Genomic DNA, 21,324 nt, shown 5'->3' with positions numbered 1-21,324 from the left:
TGATAAGTTAACTTTTGATATTTTAATAATGTTGATTTAAAATTGCTTGTTCATGTGACAGTTTTTTTGTTTAGTAACAAATTCTGTGTTGATGTTCTTGTTGCCATGACCCTGTTTGCCTGTTTGAACAGGAAGCAGCTATGACACAAAGCGGTACGCAACACACTCTCATTTTGTCAAGTGTTAAAACATTCAGAGTGTCTGTCATGTTTGAATCTGATTTTGTCTGTATGGGATGAAATTAAACACTTCACACCTCCTGCTGTGTCAAAAACAAGATGGATCAAAACATTGCTGATATTCTGAATGATGCACTGAAAGGTAAGGCTTTTGTATAACACTTTTTGTTTAATGAAGCAAGAAAAAACTTTGAAGTCATTTGCGCATATCATATCATACGATCTCACTGCTAAACTGTGGTATTCCAGAAATATTTTGACTTGAGGAATAAAATTTCACCTATTTAAAAGAAAAGTCCATAAAAAGATGTCCCAATGTACCATGTTAATATGAAGCAATCTGTATTGATTTTTCACAGGTGTTTAGCCCATATTTTGAATTGCGCATTGCATTGTGTTGTGTTTAAAGTTGAAGAAAATGTCTGTAAACTTAACAGAAAAGGTACTGGTATTTTCTGCCAGGATGCGATCTGTTTTTCTACAGATTTTTTTCTCAGAGTGTAATTAGTACTGATGTGTGTATTCTTGTTTTCTAATAGAAACAGAGACAAACTTTGAGCATCTAAACTTTGATGAAGACGAAGCAACCGCACACAGCATTAATGTACCTCAAAATGAGCCAAACATGGAGGAGGATGACAATCACAGAGAATCCAGTGGATCTGATTCTGACATAGATTTAAAGTGGATGAATAGGGAAGAGGAAACTAAGCACTGTTTTGAGAACAATAGGAACTTCTCTTTAGATGAACAAAGCATGAAGACAGGATCTACGCTTTGTGGTTCATGGGATGACAACGATGCAGTCAAAAATAAGACACAAACCCAAAACCAGCAATTAAGCTTCCATGAAGAGGATTGCAGAGAAAGTGAATTCAAGATACATAAAGATATCCATCAAATGAGCAAGGAACAATCTGAAGATGTCAATGTCCTTGAAATGGTTCTCCCAAAAGGAACTCACTATGGTCTGGATACAGTGAGCACATGGACTCAGGAGGAGACCACATCTCATCTACTGTCCTACCAGATGGTGGATAAATCTGAAAATGAGAGCTCAACATTAGAAGAGGAAAGAATGGAGCCTGACAGCACTGAGGAACATGTCCTTCAGCGTGCACCAGATTATGAGCAGCTCAGTCATTTAAGTGCCATACAGTCAACACTGCAAGACTGGCCAGTAACATCAGAGGAGGTCCAGTCTATGGATGAGATTAAAGAGTTTACAGAAGACGATCATGAGGACCATGAGAGAGATGAGGAAGGTTTAGCAGAGTATCCCTCTGATCTGTCTCAAAGTGACAGTGGGGACAGAAGTGAAGGTCCTGAAGGTGGACAACCCAATCACCTGGACACCAAGCAAGCTGAGGTGCAAGCTGTAGGCCTAGGTTGTTCCTATGAGACAAAGAACCCAGAAGAACCTCTACTGCCTTACAGTGTTGTAACTTCAAGGGAAGATGATGATGTCCAACAGAAAGATGAATGTACGGATCCTGCAGACATGCTCACTTATGCCAAGAATGAGGATCTGCATGTGGAGACAACAACTGGGAAATCTGATGATGACGTATTGTTCCAAACAGATGCTGAATATCATCGTGAAATTTCAAACATTGGAGAAAGTTCTGATTATGGAATCTCTGAGAATTTCCAATCAAGTTCCAATGAATCCTACATGAATGAGCAGCTTGACTATGACAGTGATTTCAGCAGTGATGGTGACGACTGCTGCAAAAACCAAGATATACCTGAATTAATTTCACATACAGTCTCAGAGGACAAAAACACACCTCTCCAGAAACAAGAGCATACCTTCACAAAAGACTTTGCTACAGACTGGCACAGTATTGAGCATGAAGTAGTGGATGGGGTGGTCAAAGATAGCTTGAAACCAGAGATGTGTAATGTAGAAGGTTTATCAAGCACTCGTGGAACTGTAATGGAAGGTTCTACTGAGACTGATTCAGCTGAAAACATAAGTGTTGGTGAGTCACATCCATCAGTGAAAACAGACGAGAACAACAAAGAACATTCAGAAGTGTCAGACACTGGAGAAAATATCAACACTTTGTTACCTGGGACGTTTTGGTCTCAGGACATTCTGAAGCTTGATGAATATGACTGGGACATTAATGGAGAAGAGGTGATCTGTGATGAAGAGGACAATTACCTGGAAGAGCTGGAGAACGATGGGGAGGAGACTGAGAGGGACTGGGAGAAAGAAAAGGCAAGAATTGAAGCATTTAACAGATTCTACGAGTCTGCAGAAGGCAAGGAAACCAAGGGTAAATGCTCATTTGTGAACCATCTTAACTTCTTAATTTATCAGATTTTTATTAGGAAAATTTTTACATTTTGGTAAATTCTTTCCCAACAACGACGACGACAACAACAACAACAACAGGGAGAAGCCACAAAGTGACATTTTGTTTGGAGCCAAAATCCTCTCAGTATGAGGAGGATAGTTACAGGTAAGACAGATTTCAACATTTGACACTTCAAAAGGAAAGTGTTTTGTGTTATGTACATATCTTATACTTTAGTGCACAATACAAGCTCAAAAAATTGGATTTGCATGTGATATTTCCACACAGCAGTGAAGAGGAACCAAGCACAATAGGTTGCATCAGTGAGTTGTATCCTCCAGAGTACAGTTTAGTCGAACAAGACCAAAGCAACAAGGAAGACAGCCGTGAACCCTCACACTTCAGAGAAAATATCAGCACCCTTCTGATGGATGAGGACAACATGAAGTTTGATGATTATAACTGTGATATTAATGAAGAATTTAAAATTAACTCAAGTGTAAGGGTCTGTGATGACGACGACGATCACGATTTCTTGGAAAAGCTGAAAATTGAAATAGAGAGGGATATGAAGCAGGAACAAGAGAGAATTGATGCATCTAACAGATATTATGAAGAGGACCAAAATGAGGGTAAGTGCTGACATTTTCTTAGAATTACTCTGCTGTTCAATAGGTTGGGGTAAAAAATTAATACTGAATAATAATAATTAATAAAAAAATTAATACTGAATAATAACACTGAATGTGTTATTCAGCAAGGATGCATTAAATTGATCAAAAGAGACAGTATAAATTTATACTACAACAAAAGATTTCAAATTCAAATAAATGCTGCAGAATCCAGAAAAATGTATTATTATTAAGCAGTTTAACTATTTTCAATATTGATGACAATAAGAAATGAGCCCCAAATTAATATATTGAAGACTGAATTAATGGCTGCTTAAAATTCAGCATTAAAGGAATAAATTAAAAATTAAAAACATATTAAAACAGGAAACAGTTATTTTTAACTGTAATATTCCCAGCATTATGGTTTTTATGATCAAATAAATACAAATACATTTTCTTTTAAAAATGTAATGTATACACACACACTCACTTTCAAATCCCCCTAGTTTTTGTAGCTCAAATGTCAGGCCATGGTGTTAGTATTAAGGTCATGGGTTCACATAAAAATGCCTGCTAAATGAATAAATATGTACTGTACATTTCTCTCAACAGTCACAGACAGGGCCCACAAAGTTATGTTAAGATTTCGCCAACAATCTTCTCAAAATGAGGAAGATAATGATAGGTAAGATGGATTTCATTCAGCTTCAAATATCGTTCATATTTCTGATTTGTAAGTTTGTATTTTATATTGTCCTGCAGTAGTGAACAGGAGTCAAACACAGAAGATGACACTGCCAGCATCCTGAGGACTGAGGTGAGAACATCAGATCATCAAGCAAACAATAAAATGATCAAATAATAGTCATCATTGTCTTACTGCTATTCACATGTTTCAGGACCAAAGTGATTCTGATGAACCAAATGAGAGACGCTTGTACATAGGAAGGTACAAAGTCTTACCAAAGGGGTTACAAAAGGCAGACAAGCAACTGAAGGAACAACCCAAGAGAAATAAGGTAAATCTTAACTGGCTTGAAATTAAAGGAGTAAACACATTTGTCATAGAAATGCCAGTTCTGATGCTGTCATTATTAATGTATAATTCAAGTTACTGTATCAGCCTCACGCTTAACACAACACAATAGCACAACAGCATTAAAGTCATTAATAAATAAAGCCAATAATCTACTCTAACAGTTTAGACTGTGACCGAACTCTGTTTTGACCTCTCTATAGTGTCTTGTTCTGCTGCGTTCAGTGTTAGCAGTGAGTCTAGCGACGGCGGTGGGTGTGCTGTCTTACTGGTGGGCCACAGACAGCCTGGATTGGATCAACTGAATGATTCAAAACACACACACACACACAAAGAAATCAAGGCCTATGCAAGTATGACAGAGAAACCATTGCACAAGGTCATGCAAAATCTCATGAAAATCTCAGACAAACCAGCAGACTGAGACAAAACCAACTTTATTTCCTTACAGTATGCAACCTAATATTGTAATGTTTGAACAGCGCTTTGAAATACAGCTTTGAAAAATGTTTATATCTTTTAACATGGTTATCCCTGTATTCTTATGTAAACCACATCTAGATAGATTCATTTTCTTCCTTTTTACTTGGAAAAGTAATACATTTGCAGATGTATGTGGTCTCTGGGCCCTACAGGAAACCTGTACAAACAAGTGATTTCAATGTAAAACTGACCTGGAAAAATAGAACAAATAAATACAATTGATACCTTTTCAACTCCTTTATCCCCGACTATATCTGACTGCAGTTGAAGGGACTTTCATTGCTATCTCATTTGTCAACAAGCTATATTCCATAATCATGCCATGCAGTTAATGTATTTTTAGGTCTGATTATTATTCAGTGCCTTCTTCACTACAGCATAAAACATGATATCATAGTGCAGGTTACCAATTCTAGAAAATTAAAACTGATTGCATACAATAGCTTGGATATCTCTCCTCTGACCATCACCAGGGCTCCTGCAAATATTAATAGTTCCTCCAAAAGTATGTGTCTCTCTCCCTAAGTGCCTTGACTTTAAATGTAGCTATAAAAAAATAATTAATCTTTCCATCCTACTAATAAGAAATGTAAGAGGGAAAAAGTACCTGTAAGGCATGCTCAGTTTTCTACCATCTTTTTCTTTGGCTGAAATTATTTTCTCCAAAGGAACCCGTTCAATTTAAAAAGTTCATTAAATGCTTACTACGAACACATGCCCTGATTAACTACTCGTTTTCATAACAATCTCATAACGCATTTCAGGAAAAGACAATGCAAATAACTAAATAAATAAATAAAGATCTCATGAATCAAAATTACAGTTTTAAGCTAAAGTGCACTGGATACTGCATTAGCTGTGGTGACTATGCAAACTAATAAAGAAGAGGTGCCTTTTTTGATTTGAAGATCCATGCCAGTAATTGAATACACACAATCTTTTCCGCTTGTGAACGCACACATACTTAGCCTCCTTGTTTGGGGTCTTTTTTTTTTTTTATTGCAGTTTATGATTCATTCTCGCTGCTGTGACATCAATGCAGTCGATAATCACTCCCACATTTTTTTTTTCGACCTTGAAAATGATTCACTTCATCAAGTCCAAATGGCCACATACACATCCATCAGCTACATCCAGGATACTGGTCCGTTATACAGACTCCAAACTATTTCAGACCAGGCCACATCCGGTCACTGAAAGGCCCCTCTCCGGTAAATGAAAGAGGAGACGGCACTCCCGGCGTATAGAGGTCAGAGTCCGTATCTGACTCCCCCTCAGCCAGATTAGGCCTGAGACGGGTGCACAGTGTCCCACCGCCTCCACCAAAAAGCCCCAGACTCACCGGAGGCACGTAATCCTCTTCCCTGGCCTGAGAAATGCTAAAGCCGCTAAAAGAGCGCTCCAGTTCCTCATGGTCCACTGAGGGAATGGAGAATGACGTGTCGCTCTCGACGGCCACCTGCTGCAGGACGGGTCTCCTGGACCTACGTGAGCGGCTGCTGTCCCCGTTCTCATAGAACGGCGGAGGAGGGAGGCGGTACAACGAGGGGTCATCAGTGCCTATCGGCGAAACTCCTCGGCTGTTGTTCCAGAGAGGCACACTGAGGGGATGGTCATCCTGCTGATGCCATGATGTAGAGGGCCGACACTGGCTATCGGTGGGAGTCCCGTTGGTACCAGGATGGTCAGGGGACACACTCTTTTTATTCTCATCCTCTTTCTCATCCTGTGCTTTCTCGCTCTTATCGTCAGGGCTGTGGTAGGGAGGAGCAGGGTAAGGGATTTTAAAGCCTAGGAGGGCTTCAGTCTCAGATCGTGGGATGCCCATATGTGTGGTGTACACACTGACCAAAAAGTTGAGTTTGAGGTCCATTGCCCCCACCTGCACAAAGAAAGACAGTGAGGCCCTTTAGCACTGACATATACATTCTTAAAAATAAAAGTTCTACAAGGGGGTTTACACATAGAACCATTTTTATTGGTTCCTTAAAGAACCTTTTAGTAAATAGAGCTTAAAAGAACCATTTACTTTCTAATGGTGTGTGCACACCAAACATGAAGTGAATATTTTCATCGCATTATTGCTCTAGATTACTTGCAAGATGTTTTTCATGTCACTCATGTGAATAAAAACATGCCGTAATGCTCTCCTCTATTTTCTGATACAACCAGACATGTCAAAAAGCTCTTTGCTTATCGGCTTGCACAACGTGTCATGCGAATTTTCCACTGATTGCAAGTTGAAATTTTTCAACTTACGCGTAAGATGCATTTGAGGCATATATTGCGTTTTCGTGGCAATTACGTCGCCTGGTGAGAATTCACGTCTATTTGCATCTTTGCTTTGACTTTGAATGTAATCTACTCACGCAAATAATTAAGGTTGATTTTGGTGTGCACAGGTTTTTGTTTTCACTTTAAAGAACGTTCTGTGGAATGGTTCCATGGATGTTAAAGGTTCTTTATGGAACCATAAATGCCAATAATGACCTTTATTTTAAGAGTGGACAATGCTACATCAAATGAACTTGATATACTGTAACATGCTTCACCTGCTTTTCCATCTTGTTAAGACGTCCCATCATGCTTGGGTCCTCAGCCATCTCCGTGTCGCTTTTGGGCTTGTCCTTTTCTCCTGCCGCGCCTCCCTTTCCCACAATCTGATCCACTCTAGTGATCCAATAGACCATCACTTCGACACATAGTCAATACACCCTCATCCACACTGAGATTCAGTGGTTAACTGTGCACTGTACCTTGTCAAGTTAACAGAAATTAGCTTTATGGAGGAGAGCATGCGAATGCAAACATAGGACACCAAGGTTAAAATAAGAGGGAAGATGACTGAAGCCTGATTTGCTGAAAGTGAGTATATGCCATATTGCATGCTGCATGCAATACTGCAAAGTTGTTAATCAGCATGCATTCATCAGGGACTTGGGACTTCAAAAATCAAGATGACTCTTGGAATCTTGAAAAGGTGACTCTTTCAAAGCTGCAGCATTACACTAAGATAGCTCACAATACTGCAGTGTCTTTGCAAAGTTATTGACAGCAGTGTTGGGGAGAAACTAAATAAAAATGAAGAAAATATTTACTTAACTACATTTTTCAGTATGGAAATCTGATTATTCTAATGAATCATTTGTCCTAAAAGGCCTCATCTAGCAAGTGTGATTCTTTCAATTAAATCTTTCTACTTAATATATATATTTGTGCTGTCAAAAGTAGCGCATTAATACAAGCGATTAATTTTTCCAGTTAACGCAGGGGCGAAGCTAGGGTTGGCCACCCCACTCACAACTGCTGATTCTGCCTCTTTTTTCTTGCCAAGAATTGTGTTTATTCAGACGCAGAAAGTCTTCACAACCACATAAAATGGAAGACTTTTCAGACTTTGCCTCAGCACCAGGTGCGAGTCAAATGAGCGCGGAAAAGCTACAGGTGACGAGGAGCAGCAGCAGCTCTTAAAGTAATAGCAGCCAAAAAACCTAATAACCTATCTGCTGTGATGTCTGTTAATCAAAGAAGAAAAGAAAAAAGAAATCAATAACTTTTGTGGCTTTAAGGATTCATCTATATTTAATTTAGAATTTAGTGTTGATACCTTTATTCAATTTCTGTATATTTCCTACTTGCTGAAGGGCACAGGTAAATATGGCATTTATTATAATGGAATTATGTGAAGATTGTTTTAAGTTCAATTAAATTTTCAGTTGTATTTTTTAAAGTGTAATAAATTGTAAAATTAATGGCTCTCAGTTATACTGTAACGCTAATATAGTCAACATTATATATAGTCAGTGGTTAAATATTAGGGAAATAAGACATCAGTGATTCTCGCCTTCAGGCATAAATTAAAAATATACTGTCTTTATGTTGTCTCTACATTAATTTGAAGATTGAATGTAAAATTATTGCAATATAAAAGTATATTTAAAAAACTTTAATGTTAGATGGGATTAATCCCAATGAATCTTGCTTAATTTCAGAATTTTGCGCATTTAAAGTAGCTTCCCAACAATGTTAATCAGACATACTGCACCAATGGCAAGAAATTTGACTAGCATATTAAATAATGTGGGGAAATAAAAAAATAATAATCCAAAAATGTCACCGGGTTCCATGCCTTATGATGCTTTGTGTGTTACACACTGTATGTTTAAGTTATTCTCTCTTCTTTAAACCCTGGGACAACATGCACAATTGCATCTGTCCCCCATTAAACAGGCTGCATGGTCACACCACAATGTGTTGAATTATTGTACAGCAAAAACACTTTTTATTAATCATAAATTAACTTTTCATATGCTCAATTCTAAAGCGGTGTATTATTGATGGATAATTATATCTATCCAAAATGTAAATCTTTCTCAAGGTGAACATAGAATAACCAATCAAGAAACAATCCAACCAGTCAATGACAAGTTTCCCCTCATGATGTGATTTAATTGTCATGACACTGCAGCTTTTAATCCAATGCTGTCCAATAATAAACCCATTCAGCCTGGGAACGCTAATGGTGAATGATTACGTACTTCTTGTGACGAGGGGTCGAGGGGGGAGGGGGACCCACAATCAAATCTATCCTGGCAAAGTACACAGAGAGAACATGGATACCAAGCATCATGAAGCAACACATGGAAACCACCCCCTGTACCACAGCGAGGACTGTCGACAAATAAGAAAGAATATATTCCATACATGTCTATTCTCACCCACTTCTAGGAACAGTGTTTCATGTTTACATGTATGACAGAAATGGTTTTTGCTGTTGGAATATATTGGTATATGTGTGGATGTAATTTCACAACATATATGAGGCTTATTTGAGAGAAAAGGAGTGAATCTGAATTCAAATAATTTTGAATGTGACACAAAAAATAAAATCACTGTGAATGTCGAGCAGTGTTGAAATCTCATCCTGCTTTAGACTGTTTTTTTTTTTTTTATCTTTCTGTAATATCAAATAATCACCCCCAGAGGGTGGACTTCAACCATGCAACTCACAATTCAGCTACAGCTCTTGCCAAATACTGATTGACTACTGAAGCAGCTGGATCCTGTCATTGTTAGAAGGTTACCGCAATGGTGAAAACTTTTGTTCTATACAGACTGAAGTCTTGCCTGGACTGAAGGTTTTTGATGCGTGACAGCATGTCCAGATGACCTGCTGAATACTGCTCGATCACATCCATCACATCATAAGGCCTGAGGCTCTCTTTAAATCTCCTCTTAGACACCAGGAACCGCATAATACTGGGGAAGACCGAAGAAGACTTTAATTAGGTGTAACATATCTGACAATTACAATTCAAAGCAATAATTATAGAATTTAAAGGAGTCATGAACTGAGAAATCAGAATTCCCTTAATCTTTTGATATATAAGATGTCATTGTGCTATAAAAACATTCTGGAAGTTTCAAAACTTTCTCGTTAGTCTATAAACAGCTTATTTTGTAGCCAATCTGCCAAAATTACAGGTTATGCCACTTTATGATGTAACAGTGTCGATAAACACCACCTCCGCAGAAGATCAACACCTGCCTCTACATCAATGTCTGTTTAGCACCCCCCCCCCCCCCCCCCCAGTGACAAACGCAGGTCTACGCAGAAATCAAACGATAAATTTGATGTACTTTATTTTTAATGAAGTGCCAGAACGCATCAGTAAGAACTTGGTCCTTTGTTCATATTACCACAGATTCATTTACAAACAAGGCACAATTCGACACAGGATTTTCAGAAAGACTGAAACTAAAAGACGATGCTGTGCCAACTATATTGGATCCGATGTCGCACTTCACAAGTGTTATTAACTGTTTTTAGCCTAAAACAGTCCAAGCAGTGTCCATCTGTGAAGGATGGAGACTGTCAAACATAGACAAGTGTTAGCCAATCATAGCAGGGCTATGACTTACTTCCAAGTCTACAATCTGCCACGCCTATTCAAACAGAGCGTTCTGATGAGGGGGGTTAAAATCAGGACAGAAAATAGCCTGTTACTTCTAAATTATGATGTTCTTATATAAAAATCTTGATAACATAATAAGTGGACATCAGAGAACAGTAAAAAATTAAAAAACAGGCAGTTCATGAGCCCTTTAATAAACATTTCATTGTCCCAGCAGTTAAATTAGTGTTTTAAGCATTTTTAAATAATTATTAAAAATGGAAAAAAACATAATTATTTCATTATTAAACATTTGTGATTTAAAAAAAACTTTTATTCTGTTTTTAACAATCATTTTAATTACACTGAATTGTTGAGAGCAAATCTTTATATCCCTATTCTTATCTAGCCTGGAGATTGGTGCCTCTTACCAGATTGCTCTGATGGTGACCTTGAGTCCCGGAGACAGATCCGGCACAAACTCACAGTGTAACCCTCTGTCATCCCCAAAATCTTCTGGAAGACTTGCCTCTACAACACACAAAACAACAGGCTGCTCCCAATGTAAAGAGTCCTAATGTTAACAAAGAACTTGTCCCTGTGACAAGATTTAAGATTACAGAAAACATCTGCCATGGCAGACATGCTCGATAAACTGCTAAAGGCACTCCACATTATACAACAGTTAGTTCCAGTCCTTGAATTAGATTGGCTCAGCGGCGTTCCAAGAGTGATATTTACTGTAGTCCAACAGCACTGTGACTTTTCACTGTTAGTATCTGCCTGTCTGCGTTCCCACTGTTCTCAACCAGAGTATCAAGTTGAAGTTGTGTGAAGTTACTTGAAATAACTTTTTTACAGAACTGTTGTATAAAATCAATATCACACTTGCAAATGATAATGTTGTTCTGAATATCAGCATGACTGTAGAAATGAGACTATGCCCAGCTATGCTGAAATTCAGTACAATGATTGCTCATGTGATATTGCTAGAGTAAAACCCATCATAGATCATCGTACAGGTTTGAAACGAAAGGGTGAGTAAATGATGACAATTTGAGTTTTTGTGAGAACTGTCCCTTTAAAAGCACATGGAATCAGAGTATCACAAATTTACTTGGAAAAAAAGTAAATGCTAAATGACTAGTGAGATTTTCTAAATTGAAACTAATTTATTCCACACTTCAGAAGTGCTCAGGGGAAAAAAACTTAGATAAAAAAGATCTGTGCACGGTCAAATTTTTGCAACTGTGAAACTGATATCCCTCCTAATCTCATAATCACTGTCAGAATTAGTCAGAAGCCTCAGACATGCTTTAATATTTCAATGTGCATTTGGAGCAGAAACATTAGTGTTACTCATGCATGAAGCACTTACCAGAACCTGCTAGCCTGAGCATTTACCGCAATAGCATATGTGAGAGAAAATTCTGTGCACCTAACAAAATCTAACAAATTTCAACCCCCAGAAAAATGCTGGTTAACATGTAAAGCTGGGACAAACAAGCTTAAATATTAGTACTACATGTGTCATCCTTATGCCATATGAATGAGGATGTGACAGCAGAAAAAGCATATCCTATTCAAATGACATAGAGTAAAAAACAGCTAGTCGAAACTGCACAAGACCAATTTCTGGAAACAAACTTGTTTCCTTCATAAACTGAGAAGTTCTTTCATGCAGGTTAGTGCAAAGAACTTGATGGAAAGTGTAAGTTGCAAAGTGTTTCATTAACACCTTCATGGAACACATTCTGTCATGGGATGAGCATGAGACCGATATCCAGGCTGAGACAAATGAGTAACATTTTCTTTGCTGTACTGTCGCACTTCACTGTCATATGGTTGACAGATTAGGCTAATATAGCTGCTGTAAAAACTATCCAAGCATCAGTGAGGAAATTAATATTTTGTGTGATGCTTCAAGTGAGATGAACTTTCAGCCAAGCGTTCATGACAGAGAGTGTTGGATGATGGGCAGATCTGTAAAGATATGCTGCAGCTTAGTAATTAAGGAGCCATTTTTAAGGCATGCATAGTGTTTCTTTAGCAGACTGGTGTTGAGATTTTTTGGGACTAGTGCTAAAGAGATGCAGCCTCAGACAACATAATTTGTCTTACTGATTAAGCCCTCAATCGCTGCCAAAATGTGAAGAGAAAAAGTGAAAAATAGAGAGAAAGAAAGAGAGATGAGAGAGAGATGGTCAAAGATGACAATGACTTCAACCATGCAACTGTATAACACATGGTGTCTCTTATGTTAGGCTTATTTTACATTATGAATGGGGGAGATTTGCTTGCACATCATTATAAAGCACTTTTCATGAAAACGATACTTTTATGTCTAATGACTTAGAAAAACAAAACAAAAAAACAGAGGTACAAATCCCATATTTTTAAAAAACTTTTAGATAGGTTAGTTAAACTATCAAGTAACATAACAATAATCTAGCATGAAAAGAAGCAAGTTGTAAACACATCAAATATCTGCAACCCTCCATTAGAATGGTGATTTTAGCCCCCCTCAAATGTCTTGACTATAACAATAACAAATCATACAAAAATGTCCTAATTTTAAAGCAATCTGTTGAACTGATATTCAATTTATTTTAGTAAAGAACAATTTTAATTTAGTATTATAAACTATTAAATCAGTTTAAATTATTACATTTAATAAAAAATATATAATATTTCTCTGTTTTTCCTTCATTATAAAAAATATTCTTTATTAAAATGAGGGAGCAAGAAATAATATTATATGGACCATTTATGGTAAGGTAAGAAGACAATAAATAAATAATTATTCATGCTTTTTTTAGTTTGCAAATAGTGTTTTGACTGCATTCAACATTTTTTAATTAAAAGAAAATATATAAATAATATATGAACATTTAAGCTACATGTTCAATCCTGTTATTTGTTCAAATACTCATTGTGGCATACCTATTATTATTTTTATTTTTAATAAATTATTTTTGATTTATAAATGTATTTATTATTATTTTTTAAATGTTTATTAAATTTGAATATTAAAGCTGCCAAAAAGGCAAACCTTATATAAACTGAATTGGACTGAATATTTTGTTTTGCTTTTTTTATACCATATTCATGGGGGAAAAAAATTAAATTGTATGATTCAGGAAGTGAAATCTATTTCTCGTATTTCTTATGCTGTGGTATCACCTGCTACATAAGTTATTTATACAAATTCTTTTAGCTGAGGTCTGTGATACTGTTTGTTATTTATCAAACATAATATCTTGTCATTTCTACCAGGTGGCCTTTGCGAGAGTAGTGATCGCTGCATCGCTGTGCGTACAGATTCTGATTAAATATAGTCTACTTCTAAGTGAAACTGCTCTGTCATCTCTGTACTTTTTGGATCATATTTCTGGATCATGGCCTAACCTGGAGAACTCTTCATGGCGAAGTCCTCGTCTTGCAACTCAATCAGCACTTTATTTTTTCCAGTAGAGAGAAATGAGAGAGAAACCGATGAGTGTGCAGGAAGTGAAATACATAAAATGGATCCATTTATATATATATATAATTTTATATCAAAATTTTTTATTTTTTTTGAAGTTGAGCACTGCAGAGTTATGCGAAGAGAATAAAACAGGTGATGAGAGAAACACAAAGGGACAAATTCACTAAACAACTGTGACACTGTAGCGAGCTGTATTTTTTTTTTAAAACTACATCTAATTCACTAACCACCCAAAATACAGTTTAACTGAAAGTCTTGCCAGGGTAAATATGGTAAATCAGCAAATGTTCCTGTGCAAATTTCATTTAACATTAAATCTTTAGGCGTTTACACTGTTGCCTGATTTGCAGTTCCTGTAGTGAATCAGATACTAAACAATACAAATGATCAAGTTCAGTGGACCCATACCAGCAGATTAAGGAGAAGGTAACAACCGACTCAACAAAGGACCTATAGAAAAGGGTCAACAGAGTCTTGTCCACATTAAACTTTGCCAGCTTCCTCAGGCAATACAGGCACTGCTGGCCTCTCTTGCAAAGCAAACTGGTATTAGACTCGAAACACTACTTATCATCAATAATAGATCCTAAGTACTTATACTCTGTAACAACCTCTATTTCCTGACCATTTATACTAGATTTTTCAATGTTAGTGACATTGTGCCTTAGAGGCATTCAGCTCAAGAAAGGCATCCTGACACCATGTTACAAAGTGATCAATGACCGGACCATGTGAAGTTTCTTCATTGTTCAATAAGCTGACAATAACCGTATCATCAGCAAACTTCACAAAGTGTCGGTTTTCAGTCACAGAGCGACAATCATTAATGTACAGAATATAGAGGAGGGGGGAAAGAACACACCCCTGCGGTGAGCCAGTTGATGTGAGGACCAAGTCAGAAAGATGGCCATTTACTCTCACTCGCTGGGATCTATTTGTGAGGAAGTCTAATATCCAACCCACAAGGTTAGCCTCCAGTTTAAACTGATGCAAGAGCTTCTCAACCAACAAGTGGGGCTGAATGGTGATAAAGGCTGACGAGAAATCCACAAACAGTAGTCTGGCATGGTTTCTGTTGCCCTCAAGGTGATTAAGAATGAGGTTGAGTACTGTTACAGTTGCATCCTGGACTCCTCTGTTGAGGCTATATGCAAACTGTAATGGGTCGAGGAGGCAGTTCGTCCTAGATGTCAATTCTCTCTTGATCAGCTTTTCAAAGGACTTCATCACAAGTGATGTAAGGGCTATGGGTCTGTAGTCATTTAAGGTCTTAGGGTGGCTATTCTTAGCAACAGGTCAGGGACTATAATTGACTGTTTCCATAAGTCAGGGACCTTCTGTTGGCACATAGATTTATTCAAAATATAATTAAAAATAGGGCCTAGCTGTTCCGCACAACAAGAAAGAACACGGCTGCCAATATTGTCTGGGCCCGGACTTGTTTTGGCTTTGCAATATTTAAAGGTGTTCATAACACTTTGTGCAGAGAAACATACAGCTGATTGGGACTGGGACAGTAAAGACTGTTTTTGGCCAACAATTTCGTTGCTAAAATCATATTTGTCAAATCTTGAAAAAAATTGATTTAGTTCTTGGGCCAGGAATCTGAGGTGAAGCCTTCCAATGCCACCTTTTTCTTTATTTTGTCATTTAGACCCACCATTGTTTTAATACTGTCCCATGCTGAGCCTAGGAGATTATTACGTTTGTATTCCACTTTAAATTTATAATCCCATTTAGCCCTTTTAATTTCACATTTAATCCCCTTTTGAATACTGTGTAATTCTTGAAGGTTATTTTGTCTGAATGCTAGCTTTTTCTTTTTCAACAAGTATTTAAGTTGTTTTCTCACCCATGGCTAGTTATTGGGGTATATTTTGACAACTTTTTTAGGAATTACAGTGCATATGCATTTAGGAAATGCAGTAGCATATGCAAAAAAACAACACTATCAGCAGATGCAATTCATTCTTAATGAATTCCCCCCAAAGCATTTTCACCGTGGATGAAATATTTTATAGGGATCAAGCATCTAAGGCCATATAAACCTGCTCCTACAGTTACTGCAACTGAAAAGCCACAAATGGTTCAGCATCAACTAGCATCTTTAGACACTAATGCAATGTTCCACTGCAAAACATCATGTGTTTCAGCAAGGGGACTAAACCTATGAAATGCAGATCAGTTCTTCTGTTGGGCTGTTTCTTTAAATAGAAACTCACACCTGCCATCTTATGAATTCTAATGAATGGACTGTTACTGACACCATCTTTTGTGCTACGACACATTAAGTAATCCAGTGTGGCATCTGGTTCTGTGCCAGGAAATTACAAACTATTCTTGCTAGCTGCTGAAGTCTAAAAAAAGAAGATAGGAAACCTATGCAATGCAAGTATTGTAATTTACAGGTGAATGTACGTCTGGAAGCAGCATATACTTTGCACTTAGAGTAACAGATTTTTTATATAACATATTGTGTATTCCAATATTCCTGTGTATGTGTGCATAACAACATTCTCTGACCTTCAGAGTTCTGCCGAGAAGCTCCATCTTTCATTCTGAAAGCGTGTTTTGCTTTGTTCCGCTCTGTGAAGCTCAAGCTCTTGGTCACTTTGCTTGGACTCTCTTTGACTCCCTCCTCTGGCTTGGGGGTCTTGGCTTCCTTCCGCCCGGTGCTCTTAGAGGGACTGCCTTTCTCTTTCAAACTGAGCTTACGACTACACAGCAGACACAATGAAACACAAAAGACAAACAAAAAAAGCAAAGGAAACAGACAAATCATCCTGAGCCCACACTTATAAGTATTTTTCCAGTGTGGGGACAGAAACCATCCAGTGCTAAAAATAAAATACTCAGTAAATTATATTAATGACCATACACTGCAAAAAAATGATTTTGTATGTCAAGCATTCATTGAAATTTCTGTTTTAGGCATGAATTTAACTTTTTTTGTAAGATTTATGCATTAAACATAAAAAAGGAATAATAATAACTGGTGCTAATCAAAAAACAGCTCAAATAATTTTTACTAGAAAACGTATTACTGTTTACTGATATATTATTATTATAATTATTCTTGTTTGTGTGTTACAGCTTATAAATATTATTAAAAGAACAACACAGTTACATATTTACTGATATATAAATGTTGCTATAGAAATGTTCAGCTGAAGCCACCAAAAAGAAAACGCTGAAATGTAATAATCAAATAATTGCTTAAAAAATACAGTTCTGTACATTTCTAAAATGACTGAAACGTAAGCATTAGATACTGTAAGCAATTTCACAACTGTACATTAACACCCATTTTAATTCCTTAGCAAACACTAATTGTATCGTTTCTGCATTCTTCTACTTTAATAAAGATCAGACTTACATGGGCAAAGATATGGATAATGGTGCTTCTCAGTCATGCAATGCAATCCACAACTTCTGGATGCAACAGCAGACCCACATGCTGCCACAGCGGAAACTTTTGAACAACAAAGCAATGAAACACATGCATGTTGTCGGGCATGCTGAAAAAAATGCATAACTGTTATATTAAACACCTTTTAAAAAAAGAGACAAATTAATAAATGAAAAAGTGAGAGACCCCAATACAACACAAGGCAGCTTGCAGAGGAGGACGGTCTCGTGGGATTGAGGTAAAAAGCGATGGGATGTGCTTCCAGGTGCTAAGTGGGAAAGGAAAGTTGATCCGCAAACAAAACTCTCTCACAAAGCTAAACAAATGTCTGCTTCTCTGGTTCGAACAAGACAACATTTTTAGATGCTGGACAGCAGAACATTTCTCAGCCCACCTGAGCTGATGAGAGATTAAAATACTTCAACACCGATACGAATGTGCACTATGTACGTCTCAAAAAATGTTGAAATATTTGACTTGAGCTGATGATGGTACACACTGAAGGAATACATTTAGAAAAATGGGGGAAATCAAAGTCAGGAAGGAAAGAGACAAATTCAAATGGTGGCGAGAGAGAGAGAGAGATCTGGGCGTGCAGATGTTAGTATCTGTGTGCAACGGTACCTATTGCTTCTCGGGCAGCACCCACACAGGGTGTCTTTGTGTGAAATCTCACTACTGCAAATGTGGTTGGAGTGGGTCATGAGAGAGAAAAGATTATACAAGCAGTGGTCAAAAATGGTTTAGGCCATGTCCAAGTTTGGGACGTAAAATCGGAGGTATCCCCCCCCCCCCCCCCCCCCCTAAACCCCCCAAAACAGCCAACAGAGTTTGAGCTAGGTGTTGTTACACTGAATGAAATGAACTGAATGAGTCACAGGTTGCACTTGATTTTACAGTATTACAACAGCAGGTCTTTTACAGGGCAGAACACCAAAGTGTGATTGTTTTCTTTAATGAGATTTTCATTCCTTTGAACTGCATTGATCATGCTGTGCCAGTATGACACTAATTCATCTCCCCGTAAATACCACTTGAAGATACTGTAGTATAAAGTGCAACCAGGTTGTCTTTGAATAACATTTGTGATTTCAAATGACTTCAAACACAACAATACGGGCTGTTTTCTCATTTGAAGAATGATGATGGTGATCTCAAACTACGATTCTCTATGTGTTGGAATGAGTTTTTGACTGACGTGATTTGGGAATAGTCAAGTTTCTATGGGAAAATCCAGGACAACAAACCTTGGAGTGACTTCTGGCTGGGAGTCCTTCCTTTAGAAAGAGAGAAGCAATAAAGACATTTAACACCATAAACAAAAATTTTAAACAGGAATAACATTCACAAATACTGAGAGAATTAATGAAAATTCTGCCTATCTGTTTTTCATTTTTTTCCATTCTTTTCTAATATATTTTTATTTTTATTATTATATTCTCAGCATTACAATTTGAGATAAAATTATCAGCATTTCTGCTGCATAAACTACAAGTTAGTGCAAACCCTCATGTTCTCAAGTATGGTGTGATCTAAAGAGCAATGGAAGCAAAAATAATCTGACCATGTGTACAAAGAGTCACATAATCAATCACTTTGATTAATGAGCTGGAAATAGTGCTGAATCTGAAGAATTTCTTCTGCATTAAGTTATTAACTTTTCTTTGTTCAACAAGATTGAAAACATTTGATTATTTACAGATTTTCAATGTGTTCTCAGCCTTTAGACCCCTCTGAGATATGATAATTATAATATTATATTTTTATATTTTAATATCAGACCTGAAACCAGATTTTCCCTTCAGGCTTCTTAATATGTCGAGCTGATTTACAGGAGGGATGAGTCTTTAAGTAGAGGCAGAACAGAGAAAAGACTTTTAAAACATAAAAAAATACTATTGAGAATTAATATAAATAGAAAAACAGCATACAAACAAACAAACAAGAAATGTGTCATTACAATACAGTATCTACAGTTACAGTGGTCTACAAGATGACTGACTACCTGTACATTGGGACCGACACAGTCTGCTCATAAAAGTCCCATGTGGACACCAGGTCTGTCCGGGAAAGATTTGTGGCATAAAATCTCCAAGTTGCCTGATGTGGAGGAAACAAATCATTGAAATGAACTTCTAGGGTAGCAAATGACTTCTATAGTAATACATAACTGTATGCAGTAATCACCAACATTTCAATCACCATCTAAATCAAAGAAAACCTGATGAGAGTGAAAGTTGAAACATGATCCTCACTATATATTTTTTAACATAGCAAAGTCAACATCAACTAAATGTGGTATTAGTAGTCCAACTGAAAGATATTAGTAAGCACATTTATAGACACCACAAATGCTGATTTACTCGAAATGTGAGTGGTGTGAATTACACAGGTCTGACCTGGATAAGAGCTGCAGCAGGGTTACGACGCTTCTCAAAATGCTTCTGTCTGTGCTGCTCTTGAACCTTTAGAGCAAATCCTGAGCCCAGGATACCCTGCAACAGAGAAAACAGTGCAGAAATACAGCTGTTTGTGAGCCATGTCTGAAGTCAGGCACTAGAGATGCTCAACACATCATTTCGGTTTAAACTCACCGCAGGAAGAGCGAAAAAAGCTACACCGATCAAACTGAATGTGGCAGCAATTAGACGCCCGTTCCACGTGACAGGATACTTGTCCCCATAACCAATAGTTGTAAGAGTGATCTAGAGAATAGAAATGATTTTGCTTAACAATGGCATAGCTTATGTGTGTATACACTAATAATACAACCTAGTAAGTCTCTAGGATGGTCATGTAGAGGTAATAAATTCAATCCCATGTTGGGATCCTGTTCTTTCCTTGAGCCCAGTTTATGGAGTAATGTCCACAATTAGTTTACTCTAAGTTACTCTGGAGTTAAATAATCTGCCAAAGGAGCCTAAGGGGAGCTGCCAGTTCTTTTATGGCACTGGTCCATTTGTGAAATGGATCTTTGAGCAGCGTCTTGTTTCACGACACTTGTTTTGTGTTGTATCATCTCATTTTATCTGATTAGATGGAGGCAGCAGGCCACTGTGGGCTTGGATGAAGCTGTAGCACTTACTAGCCCCCACCAGAGGGCGTCTGCGTAGGTCTCGAACATCTCTGCATTGTCATCCTTCTCCACTGAGTACACCAAGAAAGATGCCAGGATAAGACAAAGGAATCCAATATACCACGCCGTAATGAGTTCCTACATTTAGGGATTCAAAAATGTTAGGAACATCAAGAAGATGTGATGCACTCCTTACTTAAAATAAAACATGCTAACTGCATGCAATGCCATATAAATATTATTTTTCAAACTGCTCCACGGATGCCTAAATCAAAAAGAATTAATCTGTGCTTTTTAGTCCACATCTTTTACTTTGAGACCAGAAGTTTGGGGCTAGTAAGATTTTTAAATATTTTTGAAAAAAGTCTTCAGTGTAGCAGCATTTATAATCAGTTAAAACAGTAAAAAGAATAATATTGTGAAATACTATTACAATTGGAAAAAACAAATAGCTTTCTATTTGAATATATAAATGTAATTCAATCCTGTAATGGCTGATTCCTGAGGTAAATTCCAGAGTTGAATTTTTTATCAGCCATTACTCCAGTCTTCATGTCACATGATTCTTCAGAAATCATTCTAATATGCTGATTTGATGGTCAAGAAACATATTTTATTGCATCAAAGTTAAAACAGCTGTGCTGCATAATATTTTGTAGAAACTGTGATACATTTTTAGGATTCGTTAAAGGATAAAAAGTTTAAAAGACAGCATTTATTTAAAAATTAATATTTTCTTAACATATACAATACTAGACTACATTATGCAAAATAAAATGCTCTCTAAAATAATAACGTCCCGTTAAACAATACAATCTTTTATCGACCATCAATAGCAAG

General features: G+C 37.1%; 3 protein-coding genes across 3 annotated transcripts in view; 1 reads left to right on the top strand and 2 right to left on the bottom strand.

The window, feature by feature from the left end:
- The first annotated feature begins 164 nt into the window (after positions 1-164).
- Positions 165-4,858, top strand: LOC306848529 (uncharacterized protein). The gene is made up of 8 exons (XM_079383135.1): positions 165-321; positions 719-2,464; positions 2,584-2,650; positions 2,774-3,117; positions 3,712-3,784; positions 3,862-3,916; positions 3,999-4,118; positions 4,339-4,858. The coding sequence occupies exons 1-8, from the start codon at positions 279-281 to the stop codon at positions 4,438-4,440; spliced, it is 2,550 nt and encodes an 849-aa protein (XP_079239261.1). The 5' UTR covers positions 165-278; the 3' UTR covers positions 4,441-4,858.
- Positions 4,859-5,783: 925 nt separating this feature from the next.
- On the bottom strand, positions 5,784-18,920 carry LOC306848809 (potassium voltage-gated channel subfamily KQT member 2-like; the record flags this gene model as incomplete). Its single annotated transcript, XM_079383569.1, has 9 exons — positions 5,784-6,500; positions 7,171-7,288; positions 9,157-9,207; positions 9,746-9,877; positions 10,944-11,043; positions 13,921-13,968; positions 16,523-16,716; positions 18,656-18,685; positions 18,901-18,920. The coding sequence occupies 9 exons, from the start codon at positions 18,918-18,920 to the stop codon at positions 5,784-5,786; spliced, it is 1,410 nt and encodes a 469-aa protein (XP_079239695.1).
- A 489-nt stretch (positions 18,921-19,409) lies between these two features.
- The window catches only part of LOC306848528 (potassium voltage-gated channel subfamily KQT member 2-like), a gene marked incomplete at both ends in the record, with an annotated part of 41,613 nt that continues 39,698 nt past the window's right edge, over positions 19,410-21,324 (bottom strand). Inside the window, 4 exons of the mRNA XM_079383134.1 lie at positions 19,410-19,508; positions 19,808-19,903; positions 20,003-20,113; positions 20,494-20,622. Of these exons, the coding sequence (XP_079239260.1) occupies positions 19,410-19,508; positions 19,808-19,903; positions 20,003-20,113; positions 20,494-20,622 (435 nt within the window). The remainder of the gene's footprint in view (positions 19,509-19,807; positions 19,904-20,002; positions 20,114-20,493; positions 20,623-21,324) is intronic.

Source organism: Barbus barbus, assembly GCF_936440315.1.
Source record: "Barbus barbus genome assembly, chromosome: 28".
Classification (NCBI taxonomy): Eukaryota; Metazoa; Chordata; class Actinopteri; order Cypriniformes; family Cyprinidae; genus Barbus; species Barbus barbus.
This window is presented reverse-complemented; position numbering and strand designations above follow the sequence as displayed.

What these genes read in the sequence shown, in the direction of transcription:
- LOC306848529 (XM_079383135.1), top strand. Translation starts at nt 279, where the DNA reads ATGGATCAAAACATTGCTGATATTCTGAATGATGCACTGAAAG. An exon ending in AATGAGGAAGATAATGATAG is followed by an intron (nt 3,785 to 3,861) that starts GTAAGATGGATT and finishes ATTGTCCTGCAG; the next exon opens with TAGTGAACAGGAGTCAAACA. An exon ending in AACAACCCAAGAGAAATAAG is followed by an intron (nt 4,119 to 4,338) that starts GTAAATCTTAAC and finishes ACCTCTCTATAG; the next exon opens with TGTCTTGTTCTGCTGCGTTC.